Consider the following 24,462-nt stretch of genomic DNA (forward strand, 5'->3'; position numbering starts at 1 on the left):
TAGAGCTTATGAGAGTAATGCTTATATATTTCACAGAAAGAAGACATTTTAATTTTAACATTATACCACAATAGCAATTTAGCTCTGCAGGTGCAATCTCACATACTTTTATGAAAGTAATTGTAGTTATTTGGGGAAGTGACTGATAACTAAGGTAATTTGTGCTGTTATGGATAGGTGGGTAATTTGTTAGAGGTGGGCTTTTGAGAGAATGGTGGAGAGAAACCTGGCGCTGGCGTTAAATGTGATGGAAGTTGTCAAATTTAATGCCTCATCTGACAGATGGTATACTTCACTTGAAGGTTTTCTTCCACCTAGGGCTTGGGTGTTCGTAATCGTGTCCATTGATGTCACTGTTAATAGTCTGATATAAAAGGTCAAAAAGTAATGTTTTCGGACCAAGGCTAAATTAATAAAAGTGATTGCCACTTAGCACCCCAATTAGGGATAATTTGTAAAATTCTCCCCCTGCTGGATGCAATCCTGAGTTCTTGAAATGGGAAGCCACTACAGTATCCTGAACCCTATTTGAAAAGTCCCATGGTTCATCTGATAACAAATATTTTCTATCATTATTTTTCTTTAGTTTTTACTGATTTTCATATGGTTTTATTATCAATCAGGTATTTTGAAATATTTACCATCTGATGAAAAGTAAATTTGGGCATAACCTTATGCTTCCCCTCCCACTGAAGTATATGGGATCATTGAATTAAAAGATCAACAAATTTCATTTGCATTTTAATCAGATACAGTTAGATAACATGAAAAAAATTTAGACCTTTTACAAAAATATAAAATGAATGAGTACTTATAATTTAATGGTAATGTTCTTCTCACTAAAATCACATGATGATGATGGCATGAATCTTTAGGCTGGCAGGTCCTAATAAGGAGGTGAAGAGCCTGCAAAGTTTATCATGCTTGGATTGTATTCAATACCTTTAAAAGGCGATCCTTCAAGATTCCATGCTTTCTTCAACAATTCGTTCACAGGCTGTAAAAAACAATGGTATATTTAATTTTCCACAGTTAAGAATTCAACTACAATCAATGTTTGATTAAGTAAATTTTGTGTTCTGTTGTACACACAACAAGCATCACTTAAGGGAAACAGCAAAACCATTCAGCAACACAGTGGTGGATTTAGGAGTGTGTCATGATGCCCTTTCTTCCTCAAAACTGGCTTACTGGGTCCTAGCTTTGTCTCAAATCCATGGTACATGGAATTTATAGTAATACATAGGACTGGAACAGTTTAAGTAATTTAAATACTGTTCTTAAAATTTCATTCACATGATAGGCGTATCACCATAAAAATTAAGTTGATTTTTTGAGCACAGAAATTTTGAGAAAAGGCAGAAAAGAAAACACTAGTACTGACTGTAATCCATGATATCACACCCTCACTATGTTTTAAAAGCCATTTTAAGCTTTTGCCATGTGCAAATGTTTTCCTTAGAAATGGTGTTGAAGTTTGCCAAGTTTGACCCAATGCATTACTTCACTTATTTATTGATGCATGCTCATTATGGATAGCTTAAAAATGCCCTCAAAAGGATATGAGGAATATTTTGCAGTGTGGTGAGTAGCTGAAATACTTCCCGTATGTCTACCATGAATTTTACGAGAATCATCGAAGAGGACGAATGGAGAAGAAATTGAGTTTTCCATGTCAGGTGGCATGATATTCTCCCGCTTTCTCAGGACAAATGAGATGAAGGCATTTGTTTGCTTCATTGATGCAGATTTGTTGGCAAAATTTATTTAAGCTTGCTCTTCCCTTTAGTTTTATGGATAACTATCCAGTGTAATGCTATTTCAGCTGGAATGAATATGGCTTTCAGTTCATTGAATGTAGTTTTATTGGTGCCCATCTTGAATGCTTCTTGAAAATAAGCATGTTGAAATTATTCTTAATACCTCATCACGACTCAATATCTTAATATTAGTAATTCATTGCCCTGGAATCTGTGTTATACCATTGTGTGAAAAAAATTCTGAAAAGCTGTGCATACCTCAGCAGCTGAGTTTCAAACATTTTTAGGGGGTCTGTATCATACGGCCACAAGCCCATTGAGAAAAAAATTTTGATTACTGGAGCACCGACCTCTAAATTTAATGTCCCTTTCTTCAGGAAATGAATTAGTAATGGCAGTTGCACTGCAATCATGCAAGCTTGGAAATTTACAAAAAATGCAAGACTTGATGAACCACAACCTACATATTGACTCAATTAGATATGACCACGAATAAACAATTTTTATCCAATAACAGATGTAATAGTGACTCCAATTCAATGACTGCATATATGAATGTATGGTTCTCTGGAGGGGTCACCTTATATTTCAAATGTGCTTTTAAGGTACGCAGCAAAGGTATGGGATCAAACTTTACTTACGAACCAAGCCTTCTGGATTACCTCTATGAGTTCTTGCTCATACTGGGTCCTCAAATTCTGATTGACAGAATTGGAAGACCCAGTACCTAGGACCTGTAGGCCAGGACATATCAATGCTGTTGTATGGAAATTGATGGAAGAAGATTGGACAATGGATAATCGCTTTCCATACACAATTATTACAACAGTCTAGATACAAAATAGGTAATAAATACAAAACGATTCTTACAATAAAAATGATCAGACTAATATATTATTTAAGTGCATCAGAATTCATACAAAGTCATAAATTTAAAATTTAAATATTTATAAAACCCAATAAAAAATTCTACTTTTACAGATTATTATTGGTGGTACATATAGATAGTCATATCAAGAAGGATGCAGTGTGGGTATAAAGATGCAATGTATTTAACCACAATTTTTCAAAATTTTCAACGATTAATTTATGAATTTGAATATCAAAGTTATATGATGTAAGTGAAAAAAAATTCAGTCACCAGTGAGAGTGTAAAATCTGTTGTAGTGTTGGAAGTGGTAAACCATGATAAGACATTAGAAAAATTCTGCAAAAAACCAACTGCTGCACCAGCTTCCATTTAAAAAGGTAACAAAAAGAGTTACATTTAGGCTTCAGAGAAAAATAATAGGCTTAACATTCAGTATTTTTACCTCTCAATAACTTTAGGAAGACATACCATCTATAGCTGGTGGGCACAGAATTACCAGGGGAGAAACTGGATACTTGAGTTCAAGCTAAATAAGTTCAATAGCTAATATAAGTTTAGGACAGATAAGTTCAAGCCATTTTGTTTACCTGATCTTGACTATTTGGTTCCGACATTCTTTTCTTTTGCTCTGCCCACATCATCTCTTGAATTTTCATTTGTTCTTCTTGAGGCAAATCGTCTACTGGTCTTGATGCATCAATACTCAGTAGATCTATTTTCTCTTCACCAGTTAACAGTGCATCCCACCAACGCTCTTGACATTTTTCTAAATGAATCTGGAATTCAATGCCATGCAAATTTTAATCTCTATGGCTATTTATTCAGTTATATTTTAAGCAGTCATTTATTGAAAGACGGTACTGGTTTTACAAATACTACTGCTATCATCACTAACATAACTATCACCAGGATTTTGAAAATGAACAACAGATATCACCAGAAAATCTACACCTACATATTTGCTTAAAAAACTTATACATTCTGTATAATAACTAAACTAACCTAATGAACCTTGAAGCACAACTACATTCAAGTTTTACAAGTACAAATTATAGTGATTCTATAAAAGAAGCCGGTCAACAATTTCACAAAAAGTATAATTCATATTTAAAATCTCAACATGTAGTGCAGGATATGAGTATGGCACTGATTAAAATAGAAAAAAATTGGACTCCGGAAGATGAAAAATAACTTATATGTCCAAACAAGGTAATGGTAATAACAATAGATCAGGAAAGATCTTTATCAGAATATTTTTACTTGTGCTATGGCTAATAAGAAGACTTTTTCAAAATTGCCATCAACAATGAGAAATAAAGATAACATATGTATAGAGAGGGATACCATGGAGCATAATAGAATTATTACATAATTGATAGATAAGATATATGTGGGCCATTCCACATCAATTCAACAGATGAACAGGAAGTGTCTTCTAATCTCATTCTCTGAATTGGTTAAGCACCCTACTCCAAAACATTCAAAGTATTATAAATCTGTTGCTATAAAATGCCTGCTTTGATGTCCCTAGTTGGGAAAAAATGAAATGAACACTATTTGGAGTTCTGTCTGACCAGATAGCTTCCACTCCAATACACACAAAAGTTGAGGGATTTGATGGTCACTGCCTACTGGCTTTCTTTGTTGACTCTGTCCTTCGGGACAATAAAAGCTCTAATATAATAATATAACCCATATTTTCCACATAAATAAGTAAAGTCAAAGAATACACCCACTGCAGCATTATATGCCCAACCAAAGTACATGCTGTCACTTTCCAACAGTGAACAAATTTAAGAATTGCATTATGCAAAGAAGCTTTCACAAGGAGGAGGGCATTGATGATAAGGATGCTGAGTAAGGATGTTAACAAAGGGCTCAATAAAACTTTGATTTAGAGCATAGTAAATGTGGTATGGAAACATGGATCACTGAAGCAGAATGAAATGGGTGGTTTGGAGGCTTTTGAAATGTGGGTGTCGAGAAGGATAGAGAAGGTGAAAAGGACATAACGCTATACAATTGAGGAAGTGCTAGGTATGGTAGGGGCGGAGAGGGGATTTTTGGTAGAAATCATTAGGAGAGATTGGGATGGGGAGAGGAAGAAAGTATGTACGAGGGTCATCCGGAAAGTAGTACCCGTTCGTGCCGCATGAAGTGCTGACGACGCGAGTAGCCGCTGGACGAGGTCAGATAGCTTCAGTGGCTTGTCTGCCTTCTCTGAGCCAAGTTGCGTGACGCTAGCATTGCCTGTGTTGTTTCTGTGATTGTTTACAATGTTTAAAAAAATTGAGAACGCCGCCAGTTGTGAAGTGAGGGCAGTGATTAAATTCCTCAATGCAAGAAACGTTCGCCCATGTGATATTCATCGCCAATTAAAGGAGGTGTATGGAGACAATGTAATGGACGAGTCGTCTGTTCGGCGGTGGTGTCGCAACTTCAACATGGGGAGGGGGAACACACACGACGATGAGCGTTCGGGGAGACCGTCTGTCATTACAGACCAACTGGTGAGCTCAGTTGACGAATTCGTGAGGAACGATCGGCGCGTCACAATTGATGACATCTGTGAGCATTTTCCCAATGTTTCTCGAACAATTGTTCATGAAATTGTTAAACACCATCTGCATTATGCAAAAATTTGTGCAAGATGGGTCCCTCGCGTATCTCAATGAGCTGGCGGCGAAGGACTATGCAGCAGGAATACAGAAACTTGTCACACGTTATGACAAATGCCTTAATTTGCTTGGAGATTATGTTGAGAAGTAGTTTAAAGTATCCTCTTTCAAATAAAATTTTTTATGTTTGTTAATATTTACTTTTGTGTCTTTATTTCACGAACGGGTACTACTTTCCGGATGACCCTCGTACATGGAGTTGAAGAGGGGCTTATTGCAGAGTAGGATGTTGGGCTGCACTTGTTAGTAGAGAGGCAAGGGGATTGTTGCTGTACCATTTAGAAGCACCTGTCTATCCAAAACCAACCTTAATCGATAGATTCCCAATAATAATAATGGCTGTACAAATGATTCAACTCATGGAAATTTTTAAAGATTTTGATGCAAACACAACATACTACCACCAACATTAAAAATGAAAGATCTTGTGCTTCCCCAACATATCTGTTGAGTGAAATTCTCATGGGACTTCCACCAAGTTAAAGTCTCCATAGCTGCCGACATTTTGATGACTGACTTGGTCATCATCCTCAGGGCTCCTGAATGTCATATGTCTAACAGATTTCACTGAACATTAGAAATGGCTAGAGGAAGGATGTCACAATTACAATGGTTTTTAGCTCACTTGGTAGAGAAACTGATGCATAGTGGATCTTTACTCAAATATTGTCATTGTTGATGCACTGCTAATACCTCCACTCTGAGAGTGATGCAGCCATTTTGATTAAACTGTAATAAGGGGAGCGGCAATATAACTTCCTTTTTTCAAAGCATTTTTTGTTAGAAAAAAAGGAAGTTATGTTGCCACATAACTTGCCCTGTGTTAACTAAAATCTATTTGTTACCTTAGCTTATAATGTTGACTATTACTTCAAAATTAATCAAAACATATTTTAATAAAATATTTGAAACACAACAGCCAACAATACCATTTGGAACAGCAAATATTATTCAGATATAAAGTGCCCTGGTTTGTGTTAGTATTACTTTTGAGTTTAGCCATTAAAAAATATGGTCGGGTTCATATGCAAATTATTCTTTGGAGATACATTTTACATAGTTTTGCAGTTTGTCTAACTAATTGGATTCTAGTACATGTAGAACATTATGATTCAAACTTTTGAGCCTATTACAAATGTATTTTAGCATCAAATTATGCTGTATTTATGTAACTTCCTTGTAAATACCAAGCAGTTAACTTTCATTTATTGGTACTGTAAGGAACAGATGTGGAAATTGAGCTCTTTTGATGATATTGGAAGTTCGAAGATTGCATGGCAATTCCTTTAAAATTTAATCCCAGTAGATTGAAAGTCTAAAATTGGAAAAGTTGATTTTTATGTGTCATTAAATGAGCCACACAAATTGGTTTAAGGAGTGAAGTTCCATGGATTGAATTTTTCCACCATGATTTGCAGGATTAACAGGAAGTCAGTACAAAATGAAGCTGCTATCTTGACTCAGACCACACGAGCTTATGGAAGAGGGTGTTAAGACATCAGCCGACAAGAGTAAATCTACACATCATGAGCTTGGAATATACCACAGAAGGTTGGTGATAATATCTCAGGACATTATTAGTTAAAGACATTTAAAACAAAGTGATCAATGATAAATACGATAGGAAACAAAGGATAGAATACACAATTAGTAAGCAACTAAAACAATATAAAAATAAATGAAATTAAGCAAATTATAAAATCATCATCACAGAGTTTTTGTATTGTCTATAGTTTATTTTTATTGTTTTTGTTACTGTTCATTGTTGCTTTAACAAACTTTGTCAAAAATATTCTTAACATGATTTGCATCCACCCATTCACAATAATCAACTTGAGGGTTTTTTTGATAGGTGATGCTAAGGCTCATTCTACACTAAGGCTTAAGGCATGAGAAATTTACACAGCCAGGGTAAGAGGCTAGTTCCAATCCCTGTACCACCATCCTGTCTCCCACAAAGTTAGGATCAATTGGAAAATCACGTCATCTTGACTTTTTAGATAATGCTGTATAGGCCCTACTAAGGATTTTTTATATAGTCAGTAGTCAAATGCTCAACCAAGTAGGCTACGATGACCTATATGATATGTAAAGTTATCTAGTGCATCAATAAATTAAATTTTCATTTTTGTCTCATTCAGTAATACCTTGACAATTCAACTATTTTTACCGGTGAACAAATTGATTTAGAAAAATTTCCAGTTGCTCAAGTCAACCAGGTCATGAATCCAAATATTTCATCATAAGTAATGTTCTAATAAATGTTTAACACTTATTATGCATTATTTATTACTTATGTTCACATTTAGCTCAACTGTTACAAAACTGGGTAAGTTTTCTATTGATTTCATTCATTATTCAATTCAACTAATTCTGTTGTAATGGGTCCCACATTATCATCCAGGACAGCCTCCTGTTACCTTCCATAATAAGAACCCATGATAATATTGTATTAAAAATGGTGGGTATCACAGCGAATCAGCTGCTGTCTCTTCTGGGTGTGAAGCATGAGCAAACAAATAGTAGTGATATCAATTTTGCTTCATCAATCACCTCTAAAATAAGCTAATATCAAAGTTGGGCTTACTGCAGACATGAAATATATATTTACACATATAAGATGCATAAACAATTTTTTAATGAGTACCTAACTAGTGACCTCATGTATATGCACTGGGATGAAGATAATGCAGGATCTAGATTTGCAATGTTTATTTTCTAATAATATCACATAATAGTGATGCAGTCTTTGGTATTATACATCCTTGAACCCTTTTAGATGCTAATATGCTCTATTCATATTTCAACATTTTTCCTACCCTCCTCCTTGGTACTACCAAACAATATCTGGTGTAGCACCAATTGAAAACCTCTAATATACAACATACCTGTACTTCTTTTCCTGGTATTAGAGTCCATGTGGATTCTCCTTTCTTTGTTTTATGACAGAAATCCCCCTCAAGCAATGGAGCATTACCCTTCTCAGGATTTTCTGTCATGTAGTCTTCAGGTACATTATGAAGTTTAACACAAAGTTTCTCTGAATCAATGTTAACTTCTAGCTGCTTGGCTTTCGTCACAAATGGTGGTACAGTAACCTATCATGTTCATATGAGAAAAAAAGATAACAGGCATGAGGCATCCTTCATGCTTAGCTAAATAAATATACACGAATAATGACGTAGATATAACAACAGTTTTTAGGCAATACATATGAAGCTTCCCATTTTTGCCAATGAAAAGGAAAATTTTTACTTAACCATGCAATAAATTCTAGTCTTCTTTCCACATGATAACACTAGGTTCGAATTCATATATGCTTTACTTATTGAAACTTGTCATATCAAAACATTTTTCAACTCCATACCACATACTGCAGTAATTCTTTCTTCAGCTTTGCATGCTTTCAACCTCCCTCTCCATGCCATCCAAAAATGCCCATTCTTTTCCTTCCCCTACCTTGATTTTCTAGCATTCCCTCATATATTACAGTCTTCAATAATCCATCTCCTTTCAGTATCTCTTGCATCCACTTGTCAATTGAATTAAATTTCTTGCCACTGCCATCACTCTTCCCTTACCATGCCTGGATCTGCATCTTTTGTTTTGCTTTCTGTCCATTTTTTTCATTCTACACACCCACATCTTGAAAGCTAATTTTCATCCTCTTGCCCCAAATACTACGTTTCTAAGCCACACAAAAGTAGTTTGAATGTTTCAAGGAGCTACCTTTGATCTATCTTCTTTTTCTCTGACCACTGCATTCTCCCTCTTCAAACAAATCACGTATGTCGTCCCTGACATGCGCTGGATGCTTCAGCCCAAATCAATGACACCACTCCAAAATCAAACCCAGGAATATACACAATGCTTTCCGGTCAACAGGTGAACAGTAGTGCACACATAAGCAGATTGAGAAAAAGTAGCACATATTCATGATGATGATAGGAATGACCACCAAAGGAGGGCATACATTGGGTCATATGACGTGTTAAAATTTAACGATTCAAAATAATTTTTTCTGCTCCACATATCTGTTGGCTAATACTTTATTAAGATAAAAAATAATTCCTCTCCATATTTTATAAATGAAAGTAAATAACTGGAATTTATTTAATTCTTCACTGTTGTTGGTGGTGCTCTTCTTAAATAAAATGGGAAGTAAAAATATCACACAAAACAGATATCCACATTATGAAACCTTTCACACAGAAATTTGCCCAATTAATTGATAGTGGAAGGGAATAAAGGCTACAGATGTAAATAATTGATTAAATATGGTGGCTTGCATAACATTTGATAAAAGTGTTACCTAAGAGATGAGACAAGACTAAAAACGCATCACTTATTTTTAAGCAAACTACCATTTCTGATAGTAAAAGAAATCAGAACATAATGTGCACTAGACTTCAAGGCACACATAATCACAAATGTTTAACTGGAAAGCACCAAAAATTGTCTAAATAATATTTACTAAGCCTTTTCAATATCTTCAGACCCAGGAACTCAAGTTCATTCCCATGCATCTTCATCCAACAGCCAAGCATTTGTATCATATCCACATTTGTCCAACGATTTTTCCTTCTCAAGATTTTGGCTTATTACAGGGTACAAATTTCCATTCGTATGCCCAGATATCACTGATATAGTTTAGTTCACATTCCTTCCTTCCTCTTTCTCCTATGCTTCTTCATCTACTTGTGTACTCACCTTCCCTCTCCTTTATTGTCTCCACTGGTGTGTTTGTTCCTGTGTAGGGCTCTCAAGTGTGGGGTAGTTTGAGGTGGTCCAATGTCTCTTCCTATTCTGGACCACTATATCCCATATAGATACATCATCTACATTCAAAATCTTTATCTCTTCTCAACCTGTTATGGTGAATTTCAATCTGGTATTGCACTCAATGATCTTCTTCATTAGGCAACTTTCTTTCATTTTCTCAGGTGAGAAATAGAATGTTCTTTTGTGCATGATCTCAGTAACCCTATCCACATTTTGGTCCAGTCACCCGTTTCCTCTCTTCTTTCACATCTCATCCATGTCGGTTCTGGACTTGATGATCTTTCTCTCTATTGCATCCATAGTTGGGCATTTGGCACCATATGAGTATTCGCTTCACCACTGTGTGGCAGTGCATGTGTTCGGTGTATTTGGCAAAATTTGGTTAATTTACAAGGTGGGCTACAAGGACCAAGAAGGTATCAGCATGCTGGACAATATACGTGTCATATTATTGATGACTGAAGTACCTACGGTGATATCTAATGTTGTTATTGTAACTTAACCAAAGTGTTTCATGAACACTGTGGAATTACTACATTCTCCATTCTAACTGATTGTAAAACATTTATTGGCTTAATATGCATGTTGAACTCATTTTGCAATAACGAAAATCCCACCTAAATTAATTTTCCTTGATGCGAGTACAATCAAGTATTTTAAAAATATCATACCTGTACGTCCAGGTCTGATATCGTTTGGGACCAAAGATATCCACTTCTTTCGGCTCCGTTGTAAGTATCACCTGCACTCTCATATTTGAAACCACTGCTTTGGCTGAAAGATCGATTCTCAATATTAGGAGGTTATATTACGCTGTTGGGTCGATGAAAAATAAACAAATTACTTTCGTACCATTTGGCTTCTGTTTTACTGCTGCAGATCTGACTCTCATCGTCTGGCTCGGTGCTCACCACTACCTCATTTATTGGCAAGGGTGCCGCGGTAGCAGCATTCCTAGCAATTGACGAAATTCTTGGTTATTTTTCTTCGCCGTTACCACGTCTTTAACGCTTTCCCACATTTACATCAGCCCATTCGATTGACATGGAAACGGATTACCTCATTCTGTAGTACTTCTCATCATCCAGTCGTGCCTTGACTTCCCACTTCCTTAACACCTTCAGTACTATTTGCTCTGCGACGCCCGAAGGGAATCCTATTTTAACGCCCGAATCATTTTGTAATCGAAAAAAATCAGTACTGCAAGCAATTGTTGGGATAATGAAAACTTAAATAATGGCTTCAAGTATTTATTTTAGTTCTTAATAATGCATTACAATTTGGAAAGTAGTTACCATCTGTAAAGGAAACCAAACATTGAATCGAGAAAAGGGATTACTTGTCCCTCATCATGCAAAACTCCCATCAGTGTTTGATCATGTTTTCCTTCCATCTTGAATACTGATAATACCAACAAATCTCAACAACCATTGAATATACTTTCTCCTGTTATTCATGTTGCTTCCTTGGTCTCATAGATGGCAGCATTTACATCATGTTCAAAACTATGCCGAACTCTTCGCGGCGGGAATTTTTTCATCAATAATTGGATTGCGACCTGCACATAATTTATCATGGACTGCTTTTTTCAATAATTCTTTTTTTCTAGACACCCAAAGTATTCTGCAAGAATTGAGCATGTCACACCAAAGGCTCCATTCCTCTGCTGTAGTGTTAATAAATGATTAAAAGTTTAATCGTGGTAATGAATGCTGTATAGCAGTATTCAATTAGCATAAAATAATCAACATATCAAATTTCCATAAAAAACTTACCGTAAAGGAAGGTGGCTATAATCATAAATGCAATGGTGGAATATTTCTCCATCGGTAAAGCTTTATATCCAAATTTAATGATCGAAGGACCTTGCATTGCAATGAGACTTTTAAAGGAAAGAAATAGCCATGGCAAATAACCATATGGAAGTGCCTAAAAAAGATCTTTGTTATTTAGAAACGCTGAAAATAACTTTATATTACGAGTATCTTTTTATATTTTGTTATGTGTGCAGATTCGAAATAAATTATACTTACAACGTCCTCCCCGATGACGAGAAGGAGCGAAGCCAAAATTCCTGCCAAAATATCTGCAATGCTCATTTTCACATTGAGACCTTGTGGAAAAAAATCATTGAACGAAATACAGGTTTTAAATTATTCAGGTATTGCATATTAATAAGACAGATTAATGTGAATATATATACACTACGTAATTAAAAAGGGTTGCTCCTGCTTTGTGGAACTATGGCTAATTATAATAGAATATATTTTAAACTAAAATTTCCTTGGAACACATACATACAAATTTCCACTCATCGGAATGCGCAAAGTCGAAATACAATCAGAGTTAAATCACTAAAACAGAATTAAATTTCAGTTACAGTAAATCTCAGGCATACTGTGTCAGCTGATTTTGACTACTTCTAACGCCTAAATAACTTCAATTGCAGGGAGAGCATTAAGAGTTCATAGAATACAATGAAATTGTCTTCGTTGTATTCAACAGAAGGATGTCCGTAGTTTTTTTATGAACTACATTTCTTAGTTTGGTGAACCATTTACGGGTTTAATATTAGAGAAAATTTCATCAGAGGTAGGAGCTAAAGAGGAAATCAAGATCTGTTTTAGCTGGAAAGTGCGGATTAATTCGTTTGTGAAGTGGACAACCTCTTAAGAGGAGCACGAGTAAAGAAGCCAGGGTAAGGAAAAAGAAAAAATGGAATGGGATAAGGAAATTTGCGAGGGTGGAGATGGGAAAAGAACAAATGATACAAATTCTGTAATGAACAACAGTTTGTGAGTGTGAGGAAGGGCCACACCCTGAACTATTTCGCGTATTAATTTCGAATGGAACTATACGAAAAGTGAACCCTTTAAAGTAAGATAGAGAGTGTGAGTTATGTCTACCAAACAAAATGTTTAAAGAAGATGACGTGTGGTGAATTAATGTGTTAATCATTTCAGTTTTCCTCTGGTAATGTAAAAATAACCGTTATGACTGAATCAAAGAGTATACAAGTTTAGGAAGTCCACTGCATATAAACCAATAATGGATTCCTTAAATGTACAATTTTAATATGTACTTCTCATTATTTTTCCCAAATGAACTAAGCTGACGGCAGTACTTCGGATGAAACGTTATCATTGTAGCTAAAAGTGTCAGGCAACATTTCCTTTGGCTTCATTTTTATTTAAATGTATTTGCTCTCCATTCATGAAAGATGAGGCTAATTCATCCATTCGATTTTTCCAACAACTTTTGGCTGACTGTTTTTGCAAATTGTCATTAAACTATGGTGGCAACATCACAACTCATCTCATGGATCGCGGACCATTTTATCCGTATCTTTCTCAGTCCAAATTGGCTTGTAGCATAAAAAACGTTTAATATGATACAAATCATTTGGGAACTGTTCTTTTTATGTCTAATCTTACTGAGAGTAAACGAATTCCCTTCTCAATTTTCTAAAAAAGGGAAAAAATTTTCAGAATGATGTAGTTAGAATCTGATGCTAGCTTAGAAGTATAGTTTTATTAAAAGGGCAAGGAGAATTTGATACACAGACTTGCTGTAATACTGCTGCTTGCTAGTGAGCATTTTGAATAAGCCCTTGAATATTTTTTCTAAATCATAGTAAAAAATTTGTCTGAAAGGAGGATGTACTTTTTGGTACATCGTTAGTCATTAGTGCTCTGGTATTATATTCGAGTTTGGACCGTGCCACATTTTATTTTATGCTCTCCTGAATGACGCAGTTAATTTGTTAAATCAAAATATTTTTTCGAGAAATAATGTATTTAACTTACTTAACTCAGCCGGAACCACATCCGTCATCCAAAAGCATCTCCCTTTTTTGGGGCAATGCAATTTGCTTACTCGGCCCGTTTGTGTTGTATCCCCCGTCTCCAAAGCAATATTATTCAGCACGATGGCAAACTAAGAAATTTGCGAGTAAAATCATGAAAATCATCTCGTTATATTTATTTGACATTGCCTTAACTTGATCATAAACCTGTATCTAACTATTTGATGATTTGATGCTTACTTACCGAGCATATTAAAAACAGGATAGTTAAATTCTTTCTGGATTTATTCTTCTCCATTTATGCTTATTTTCAAGGCAGCATTAGACAATTATACTGTAACCTGAATATTCCATTTATACAATTTGCAGCCTGGCTTCAATTTGTGGAGCGCATCATCGACACTGAGTAATAAAAAAGTTATTGGTAGAAAGCAAAAAAATTGGGGTAGTGGCAGCTCATGGCGATTATTATTATTATTTACTAAGCTTCAACAATGTAGTTGATGAGAACAACCAAGTGAGTTCCATGTTGCAAATTTACATCACTCGCTGTTAAAATGATTGCATTGGTCCTAAATATTTACACTTAATTTGAAAGGATAGTGGCCAAATTAAATTTGTGATAGCAATGGAGACCGCAGAACGTTAGCTTGCAATTAACATGAATATTCATTTTTTTAATTGCAGTTATTTAAGTTGAATTTATTTACCATTTGCAGCGAAATTGCTGATATGATCGGACTCATTTTCTTCCTGCTGTTCAACGAAATGTCCCAACTGTGATGTAGTATGTCCCGTTGCTATTTCAGAACTGCGACTGCAGCACAGGTTTGTAGGTCTTCTTTATAAATAATAGTTCGCAGAGTAATCAAATGATTTCAGTTTCATGTTTTTGTATTCGTTTCACTTGGTTTCTTCCTCTTTAGAAACTTGCCAATGGCTCACTGGAAAGATTATGTTCGTCAAAGTATTTAGGATGCGAGTCGTTTGTGACTTTTCTTGGAATCGTTGGGGCCGTAAGTAACATTTTGTGGAAGATTTTTTATCCAGGGGCTCATTGGAATTTCACGTTTGCTTGTTTCTTTATAGCTGTTTACCATGAGGGATATTTTCAGGATCATGAAAGGTGGCGCAGTTCTAGACGATGAAACGTGGAGGAGAAGGTATCTGAGAGGTGATATAGGTACATGTAGTCCTTTAACTAATTAATTTATACCACGCCAAATAAGATTATCTTATTTATTCAACAATATCTTTTTTCAGAACTGGGCAAAATTATAAGTCAAATATTGAAAATATTTACCCATTCTGATTAATATGTCGGCGGTCGTTCCATATATCTAAAGGGGACTTATTATTTTTTGGGTAGTAGAGCATTTGCAAAGAATCATAATTTCTTTCAACAAACAAAGTAAATAGTCCGCAGTAGCATGATTGGCAGTACTCGTTGGCTAATTCTGAGGTCATGGGTTCTGTTATCATAAAAAGCGTTGAAAATGCAACTGATATATATTTGTTAACATTTGAATGTGGGCGAAATAACATTTAGCGGAGATATCTAAACTTTCTTCTACTTGAATCTACGACTTTACCCTTTTAGAGAACGCTTGAAATTTTGTTTTTGCTGTACAAATAAGGGTTATTTTTGATAGTTTTTATCGTGTGATCTTTCATTGATAAGTATCACGAATCAAATAATGGATTAAACACAATACTATGTCAATAAATTAGCTTCTTAGTGAAGGTCAGCGTCGCACTCTAATCAGGTTCTCCGAATTTACGATACTACGTTTATTTTGCAGTGAATCCCCTTGTGGAGAGAGATCTTAAGCTAATATCTTGTGTTCTGGGGACTGAGAATTATGTATTGCTTATAATTGGATCCATATTAGTAAGTAAAATTATACTAGGGGTGTTTTATTCTATAAAAAGCATCTAAATTTAACGGCCATTTGTATTTCCTTAGGGGAGACCTACATATGTTATTCCTTGGCTAGTACTCCAAGGATTTGTCATTTTCATGGAAATATTACTACTTCTTGTTAAGTTAATATCTGGTGGAGTCCATTTATTCAAAGGGGAAGTGATTATATTCGGTAATGTGAATAGTAAAAGTAGACATGAATTATAATTGTTAATATATTGCTTAAATACAATGAAAATATATATGTATACATTTTTACAGCATTTATGGTGCATAATTGGCTGCAAGTACTCTGTTACTTCAATACCAGTTACTCTGTCACTTCATAATATCACCGTCAGCTATCATATCGAAGATGTGAACTTAACTTCGGCCTGCAATGTGGATCACTCCAATAATATTGGTATACCCCATAATATGCACGTAATCGGTGTCCTAATCTTGAAATGTTCAGGTTTTTTAATTCAATAATAACTAATAAATGCCTACATTATCTTTTCAGTTGATATGTTTCAATTTCTTTGTAGAGAATTTTCATCCTGTATGAATAGTGTGGGGTGGGGTTCAAATATTATGATAGTTAAATTGAAATTACTGCTATCTTGAATGCTGTTCAATTAAATATTTCTCTTCAAGACTTTGTGCTAATGTGCGCAAAACATACTTTGTTCATTCTCTGGATGATCAAATGTAATCGCAAAGAATTCCGTTCACTGGATTTGATATAAACTACTAAACCATATGTTTGAATACAGAGTAGCGTTGAGAAAAAAATTAAAATTCTTTTGCGTGGTTTCCAACTGAGAAGAACGAAAGGTTAACAGAAAATAATTTTTCTCATCCATTCTTCTTTCTGGATCTTTATATGTATACACCATTTTTAAATGATTGAAATTGAAATTGAATGAAAGAAAAGAAATAAAATGTTGTTATGATTAGCTAATATAGTTGTTGATTTTTTTCGAAAGCACCATTGATAATCGTCTCCAAGCAACTGAAGAATAGTAAATATTTATATTTTAAATTCAACGTAACTTCGAAAAACGGCTCAAGTATATTATTGCTTAAGAAACATAAAAATATGAGGAATCATTTTTACAGATATTTCGATTTCTATTCGTACACATAATTATCTCCCTCTGAAAATGGTGTTAAAATTGAAGAAGGATGAACATATTTGAAGTGCGTGCTTTCTTACTTGGGTTTGTGGGTTTGGTAAGTTTCAGAATGTTTAATTTTTAATTTCAATTATGCTTGAATTGAATGTCAATTTAACTTATTAATTCTGTCAATTAATATTCTGGATTATAAAAATACCATATCAATACTGTTTTGTAATCTAAATATATTGTCGTCATTGCTGTGTTTCGATAGGCTTTAAGTTTTTACAGTTTGACTAATGGGCAAGCGGAATGGACTATTGGGGTGAACGGCCCATTTGCTTCTTTCAAACAAGTAAAGATTCATCCTTATTTAGTACCAAGTGGTAAGTTAGAATTTGGCAATGCGTTTTAAGGGAAGAATTTGAGCTACAAAAATCATTTACTCATTGTCACGGTGTACTTGAAAGTGTGTCATCAAAAAGACTGTTGAACTAATCATTTTCGTCATAATTAGGTCAGAAATTAATGGTTGGGCTGGGTGTTATACCTTCTCTCGTAAGCGGAGCACTATCAGCATGCCTAATGGCAGGTGTATTGGCCGTAAGTCTCTTAAAGGGAGTAAGTCCTTAAAATTGCTACAAAATATGGAACTAATATGTTAATGCTGAAGTATTTTCCTTTATCATTTTAATAGTCGAAGAAAATGCTACTACTGCCACCTCTTGTTTATACGATATCGGAATTGGTGAAAGACGTTTCCACGAGTGTTGTAACTTCCCTTCTTATCTACGCGAAATTTGGCAACCCCGCGGCACTGGTCTACATTTTATTCAGTTATTCAATGATAGGTTAGTAGTAGCACTGAATCTGATATGGGCAATTCGGAATGAATGAAGTCATTATAGATTATTCATGTATTACGCCACGCATTCTTTTTTTGATTTTATCCTCTTTAACGAAAAGTTATCCTACAATTGATAAATTCTTCTAATTAGTCTCACATTTAAATCATAACTCAACTTTTCTGTTGAATGCCAATTCTCCTGGGTGGAGTATGAGAATAACTCAATTTGTTTGATTCTGTCATATGTTTAGCGTACAGTATGCGAATGTGGACGCAAATGACCTCAGCCAGTCGGTCGCCTCCCCTAAATACTACTACTGCGAATGTGGCGTAATGTGTGGGCAGCCTTAAAAAAATAAATACAATAAATACGTAGCGTCTCCTGAAGGGATGGCTTTTCATTTATGTTTGAATCATAATATTTTTTGAGAAAACCCTTTTCTACGATGGATGATGTGTTATGATTTCCCTTGAGATACCTTTTCCTTTCTACGAGGGAATTCTACATTGTATTTTATTAGTGATGGCCTTTCGTTTACAATTTTAAAAAAATCTTTATAAAACAGTTTTTTTGGTGATTGGAACCAATGGAACTTCCTATTCCCAAAAGTCGAAATAATTTCCCTGCACAAACTGGAATTTTGGTGATGGATGAAATGAAAGTATTTTGACTGAGCCATACTTGACATCGGCTGTTTCACTTCTTTGGAATTGCTATTGTTTCACTTGGTGTGGACGATAATTTGACCAGGGACATTTGAAATTTATCACAAAAGCTCAAGCTTGGCAAAAAAGTCAATCGGAGATGAAATAAATCCTTAGAATTTGAAATTATCCCTTCCAAGCAAATACAGAGTCAGGCAGTGGAAATTAGTGGTCCACGTTTTTGCAATGAACTTTTCGGCTCTTGAGAATAAAATTTTCTCCAACATTGCATCGTCAATTAAAAATTGGCAGTTTTTCACAAAATAAAATTTATGAATGGGACCGGTTTCAGTGTTACTTCATCATCGTCAGGACCTGAAGATGATGTAGTTACATTGAAACCGGTCGCATTCATAAATTTTATTTTATGGAAAACTTCCAATTTTTAATTTTTAATTAATGATGATATTCCACCATATCACGCCTGAAACGTCTCTTTTTATTTCATCGTCAGCTATGCTAAATACTTAAGTTAAACATTAATCATTTTTAATTTAAAAAAATGAAAACCTATTGACTTGGCCTATTTTATTACTTTTACAGTTTTTAATGCCTATTTGTGGTGTGGTGCTCTTCAACTATACGAACATCATTCCTTGCAAGAGGATCTTGCCGAATACGAAAAAAAAGCGAAACGACCGAAAGAACCATGGCAGATATCTAATGAACAGTCAGATACAAATAGAAATGAGTCTCTGGGAACGCAAAACTTAGCTTTAAAAGGGCCGAATAACAGCCTAATCGAGGAATTCGAGGAATTCAAACGCAAAGAGCAAGAAAAGTATAAAATTCAAACTACCAAAAACAGCTTTATTGAATCGCTCAGTGATGTCGATTCGGAAATCAGTGGGTGTAAATAGACGCAATTTTTACTGTGGAAAATAAATTTTGACGGTAATCATCATTGTCTCCCGTGTGAGAAGTGCGTCTTAATTGTGGAGTAACATTTTGCTGACCGTTTAAATCATTCCAACGTTTTCGAAATCACCTGGACGTTGAAGCCACCTCGTTGTTCAAATATTCTAACTTAAAATTTCCTGCTTTCGTAAGTGGACAGTTTCCGTTTTCGAAATTGTACCAATCTATGGGAAGTGGAGCCACGCAGGGAAGTGTACCATTGTAGATTTTAATCCCGTGACACAATTCCGGTTCCTCATTCATTTCTTTTCTTCTCGGACAGACCTTTCTTAAGATTTTGGTAAACATATTTCCCGCGTTTAAGTTCAATCTCCTCTCGAGCTCACTCTTGATCTCCACCAGTAGTTTCTCCATCAGAACGTGGCACTTATCCAGCCTCAGGAACGCAGTGGCGTGAGCGTCGACTTGATCATAAGGTGCCTCTTCCTCTCCGAGACATCCTGGACCTTCCTTCACCTCCCAGTCGAGGGACAGACTCGTTCCTCCGTACTTCCACAGCATTAATGCCCGGGCAGTCAGCTCCTGGGATTCCGATGAACTACCGATGAGGTTGAGCCACACGACTCCCATGCTGTTTAGCAGGGATTCCATCGGAGTTTCCTTAATATTGGGTGTCCAGTACCACCGGCGTAGGTATAAGTTGGGGTACGCGTCCGCTAGCTGCTTGAGTAATGGAGTTGGGCTGGACGTGAGGTATAAGTAACATGGGACGTCACCATGCAGCCTGACCACGGACTCGGCTACGCACGCTCTTTCAGGGGTCACCCGTTCCGTTGCATCGACGAGGATGATATGCCGGGTTGAATTGAGTGCTGATGTACTTGTTAGCAGATACATGGCAATGACCGTTATGGAAATGATCATAGCGACCAAACCGGATGCAAAGAGCATGATGAGATGCGTTGTCCACCTAGCCATTACATTCGTTGCTCCAAGAATGACAGCTTTATGAGGCGTGATCAATGGGACGTCACCACATTCTGAATCAGATGATGTTATACTGAAAGAGAGAGCGGAGAGATTAAAAGAAATTTAATGAGGTAGTTCTCATAAGAAACGTAAGCACCTTTTTTATGTTCACTCGACGTGTTATGATGTTTCAACAATCTGCCTTTGTCAGCTTCAGTGAGCTTCCTGTGGGGAGTCGGAAGTCGCAATCTAGTTGCGATGTGCTAGGTGACTTTCAATATATGAATATTTGCAAAATAAATTTAGTTACTCGTGTGTTTCTCTAATGGCATTTATTATTTTTCATTTTTAAAGCCTAGTATTATATGTGCACTCGTAATTCCGATTTACTTTGACTCGGTGAGATTTCTTTTAGCCATTCCTTTGCTCTTGGTGGATATATACAACCTGTTAAGACAGAAAATGGCTAATAGTATGTAATTAGTAGTTTTAGTAGGCATGATATGCTTAATGTAAATTATTCTGTTTAAGTATCTTCATCGAAATGTTTTCTTGTTGAAAATGCAGTAGTTCCGTTCCGTCCAGAAGGTGTTGAATACGCTCACCTCTGTTTATTGCTTGATAGTGCTTCATTGCAAAATTTTAGCTTGTTGTCCTCAAAGGAAGTTCATTTCTTTTTCAGTTTCTCATTTTCCTCCCAGGAAAGTCCTTTTCAGCTCCACATAAAATCATTCCTATATTAAGCTGAAAGCTGTTGCTCATTGAGCTCACGCTAGTGACCTGTTGGCCCTATTAAGGAAAATACCTGGAGACCAACTGCAATCTCCTGAAAACATTCTTCTGACTTGTTCATGTGCTATACTATGTGTATTTTTCCTTAACGATTAACAAGCGCTTGTTTTTTTTATTTTTGACGGTGGAGAGGAGGAAGAAAATTATAATTAATTGCACCATAGCAAAAATAATACAGATGCACTGCTGTTTTGTATGCGGATCACCATTTTCAGCATTGCATCAGAGTCAATTGAATCAAGATATTCTGAAATCCTTTGCTCTTCTTATACGGATGTGTCTAATTTTCTTATTGTAGACCATTACATTTTTACAGATTGAACTTATTCTGTGACAGATTTTTACTTATCAATTAACTCCTTCTTAAACGAGAGCTATTTCTCGTAAATTAATTTGTTTATCAATAATTTTTCAATCATTCAGACGAAGGCCAGCAAATTACCAGGAAAAATATGCACTGCTTAAATGTCGGCTCCCTATTTACAGACGAAATTCAAACTTTTAAAATTTCATTGCCTTCATTAGTTTTACAGTGTTACATTCAACAGAATCCAGGTCATTAACATGCAACGTGAATGATCACGGGTCAAATTTATGTCGACAACTTGTTCTGAATGCATCACAAATCAGTCATTAAAGTGTGAATTAATTCATTTGCAATTTTTTGCGAATCTTTTTTGATTTTGGTGCGACTTAAAACGTTTACGTTTGTTTCTAGCTTTAAAGAGTTAAGAACTATTTTTCTACACAGTGTTCAGCTGCAGTTGTTTTTAAGATTAATATAATTAGTGAGGCTTGAAATCAAATATTTGACTTTCAAAGCGGTTTGGTAGTTATTTCGATTTAATTACCTACATAGCTTGCTCGTTTTATTTTTTCCAACCAAAACACAAAGTCAAACGACCGATTTAGTAAATTAGGGTATATTTTAAATACTTACAATTATTTTTCTCGGAATTTTACGTTTTGAAATAGGTATTGTTTTATTGTATTTTATAAATTTTAAACTTCAGAATAAAAATATGATTTCCGAAATATTTCTCCGATTCTAAAGGCTTTCGTATTTGTTTAAAAAATATATCCCATCGGAACGACGCAGCCATAGCTAGTGTTTGTGGTAATATTGGCCATGTAAAAGTTGAGTTTTCAGCAAACAGGCACTTTATTATGATATAATCGGAGAAATTCATGCCAATCAGTCCCATGATATAATTGGAGACATCCATGCTAATCAGTCGCGTAAATTATCAAGAGGAGTACGCTGCCCAATAAATGGGGCATTCAATCGTAGAACACTTTCCGACTTTTGTTCAAGAGAAGGCTAATGTAGATACCGGGTTTCTTTTCGTCCTTCACCCACTCCCTGAAAATCCTTCCACCATCAAATTACCCGCGTGTCTTCAATGGTGCAAATGACATTAGCTGTCGTTATCATTCCATAATAACAGCTAATAATATTACCACGTAATTATCATGAAAAGTTTTAAAGTGTCATTCGAGCACTCTTTCTAGCGATCCAATGATTGTTTTGAAAATTACATAGGAAATAACCATCCTTATAGTTTCCGCAAATTTGACGAATAATGAGGGGTAGCCAGTCATTCTTTATGGCAGTGAATCTATATGGAATTCATGGGTACGCCACAAGGGCAACATTTTAGCCTTCGCCTAATCTTTGTATTTATTGTGAAGGTGACCGCGGAATTATTCTTTTAACATTTTCAAATGCTATTAAATGCATTCACATGAGATTATACTCCCTCTTCAAATTAACCGCACAACCTATGTATCGAGAGTAAGTCATTACGTCTCCGCCTGTGACATTGGTTTTGTGAAAAATATAAGTCGAACTACGAGGGTAGGCTAAAAATTAATGCACACATGTATGTGGACCACAAAGAAAACGACCTTCAGAAGCACTTTGGTGGCGAGTGGCAGTAGCATTTCCCCTCAACATGCATGCGCAGGTTTGAGGTCGTTTCATTCATCCAGTGTATTTTGAGAAGCGGAAGTATGGAGACGTGTTCTATGTCCACGCAAGTTAAACAGCGTGCTGTTGCCGAATTTTTAACTACTGAAAAAGGGACTCCTACTGAGATTCATCGTCGTTTAAAGGCTGTTTATGGTGATGATGCTTTTGAGAGGTCTACTGTAAATCGATGGGTAATAAAATTTCGTGATTGCGAGCGAAAAAAAGTTCAAAAGACAACCATCCGCCAAAAAACTTCTTTTGACTATGCTTTGGGGTGCTCACCGAGTTTATGTGACCGATTTTCTGGAACAAGAGGCAACGGTCTCTACAGACTCTAAAATACCTCCGTCGTCGAGTTTGCTGTATTAAAGGTAGTCTGGCGCAAATAATCTTGCAACATGACAACGCTCGTCCACACACCTCGCGCGCAACTGGAGAGGCTCTGCGAAACCTGAAAATCGAATCCTCGTCATTCCCCTGTTATTGCAACTTGCGATTTTTATTTCATCCCTCAACTCAAGAAACACCTCAAGGGTTATACCTCAGATGATGAGGTGAAGGCAGATTTCGAGTCCTGGATTCGAGAAAAGTCGGAAGAGTTTTTCAGTGACGGAATGAAATGACGGAAACTTGTTGCACGTTGAGAAAAATGTGTTAGCCTTATGCTGAAAAATATATGCATGATTTTGCAACGTAAAAATTGTACTTTAATGTGCTTTATACCCGATCTTGCTATTTGTTTTTGCTTGTGGTCTACAAGCACGTGTGCATTAGTTTTCAGCCTACCCCCTCGTATTAGCGGATATACTTCACACGAGTTCATACTTCGTATTTAATTTGGAACGCGGTTCTACGATTGGTATATCCTGATGAAAAATACAAATGAAATATTTGCCAACATTTCTTGATTATTCGGATGGAGGATGAAATACAAATACGGGCAATTAAAATAGAAGTACAAAGAAACTACTTGTACGTGCACGGGTCAAGAATCTTAAAGACGGTGTGTCTGCGTTGTTGTGAGGTAAAGCTTACCTTAATGCGCCCATCTTGTTCAATTTAGTCCCAACCTCCTCTCGTCGCCTCAGCTGTACGCTGCACTCGGCACACCAAGGGCTCCTTCTCTTACTACTTGAACCTTTTACTTACCTCAGCATTAAAAAAAAAACTCGAATGTGATGAAATGAAGAATGTCTGACGCACAGTAAAGTGCCGCATTACCAAGGTAGAATATTTTTCCATTACTGGGCTCTGAGAGCGGTAATGGGTTGCTGACTAACGTTATTCCCGTCCACGTTAAGGCATATCTGTGAAAACTGCTTACGCATGACTTAGGAATTATTGCAGCTCAGGGAAAATTCAGTGATATGCGAAAGGAGATAAAAATACTCGGTAGGTT

At 35.8% G+C, this 24,462-nt stretch overlaps 2 protein-coding genes across 2 annotated transcripts in view; both read right to left on the bottom strand.

Annotated features, from left to right (window-relative positions):
- Positions 1-744: 744 nt before the first annotated feature.
- On the bottom strand, positions 745-11,490 carry LOC139690663 (nudC domain-containing protein 3). The gene is made up of 7 exons (XM_071588157.1): positions 11,387-11,490; positions 11,151-11,291; positions 10,944-11,045; positions 10,763-10,865; positions 8,198-8,407; positions 3,219-3,407; positions 745-997 (listed from the first exon to the last, which is right to left on the bottom strand). The coding sequence occupies exons 1-7, from the start codon at positions 11,482-11,484 to the stop codon at positions 887-889; spliced, it is 954 nt and encodes a 317-aa protein (XP_071444258.1). The 5' UTR covers positions 11,485-11,490; the 3' UTR covers positions 745-886.
- Positions 11,491-14,377: 2,887 nt separating this feature from the next.
- The window catches only part of LOC139690412 (mucin-22-like), a 48,512-nt gene continuing 38,427 nt past the window's right edge, over positions 14,378-24,462 (bottom strand). The window contains exons 7-8 of the mRNA XM_071587862.1: positions 19,717-20,390; positions 14,378-14,445 (exon numbers count right to left, since the gene is read on the bottom strand). Of these exons, the coding sequence (XP_071443963.1) occupies positions 14,378-14,445; positions 19,717-20,390 (742 nt within the window). The remainder of the gene's footprint in view (positions 14,446-19,716; positions 20,391-24,462) is intronic.

The sequence above is a fragment of the Hetaerina americana genome, unplaced genomic scaffold, assembly GCF_022747635.1.
Source record: "Hetaerina americana unplaced genomic scaffold, ioHetAmer1.1.p SCAF_3, whole genome shotgun sequence".
NCBI classification, from domain to species: domain Eukaryota; kingdom Metazoa; phylum Arthropoda; class Insecta; order Odonata; family Calopterygidae; genus Hetaerina; species Hetaerina americana.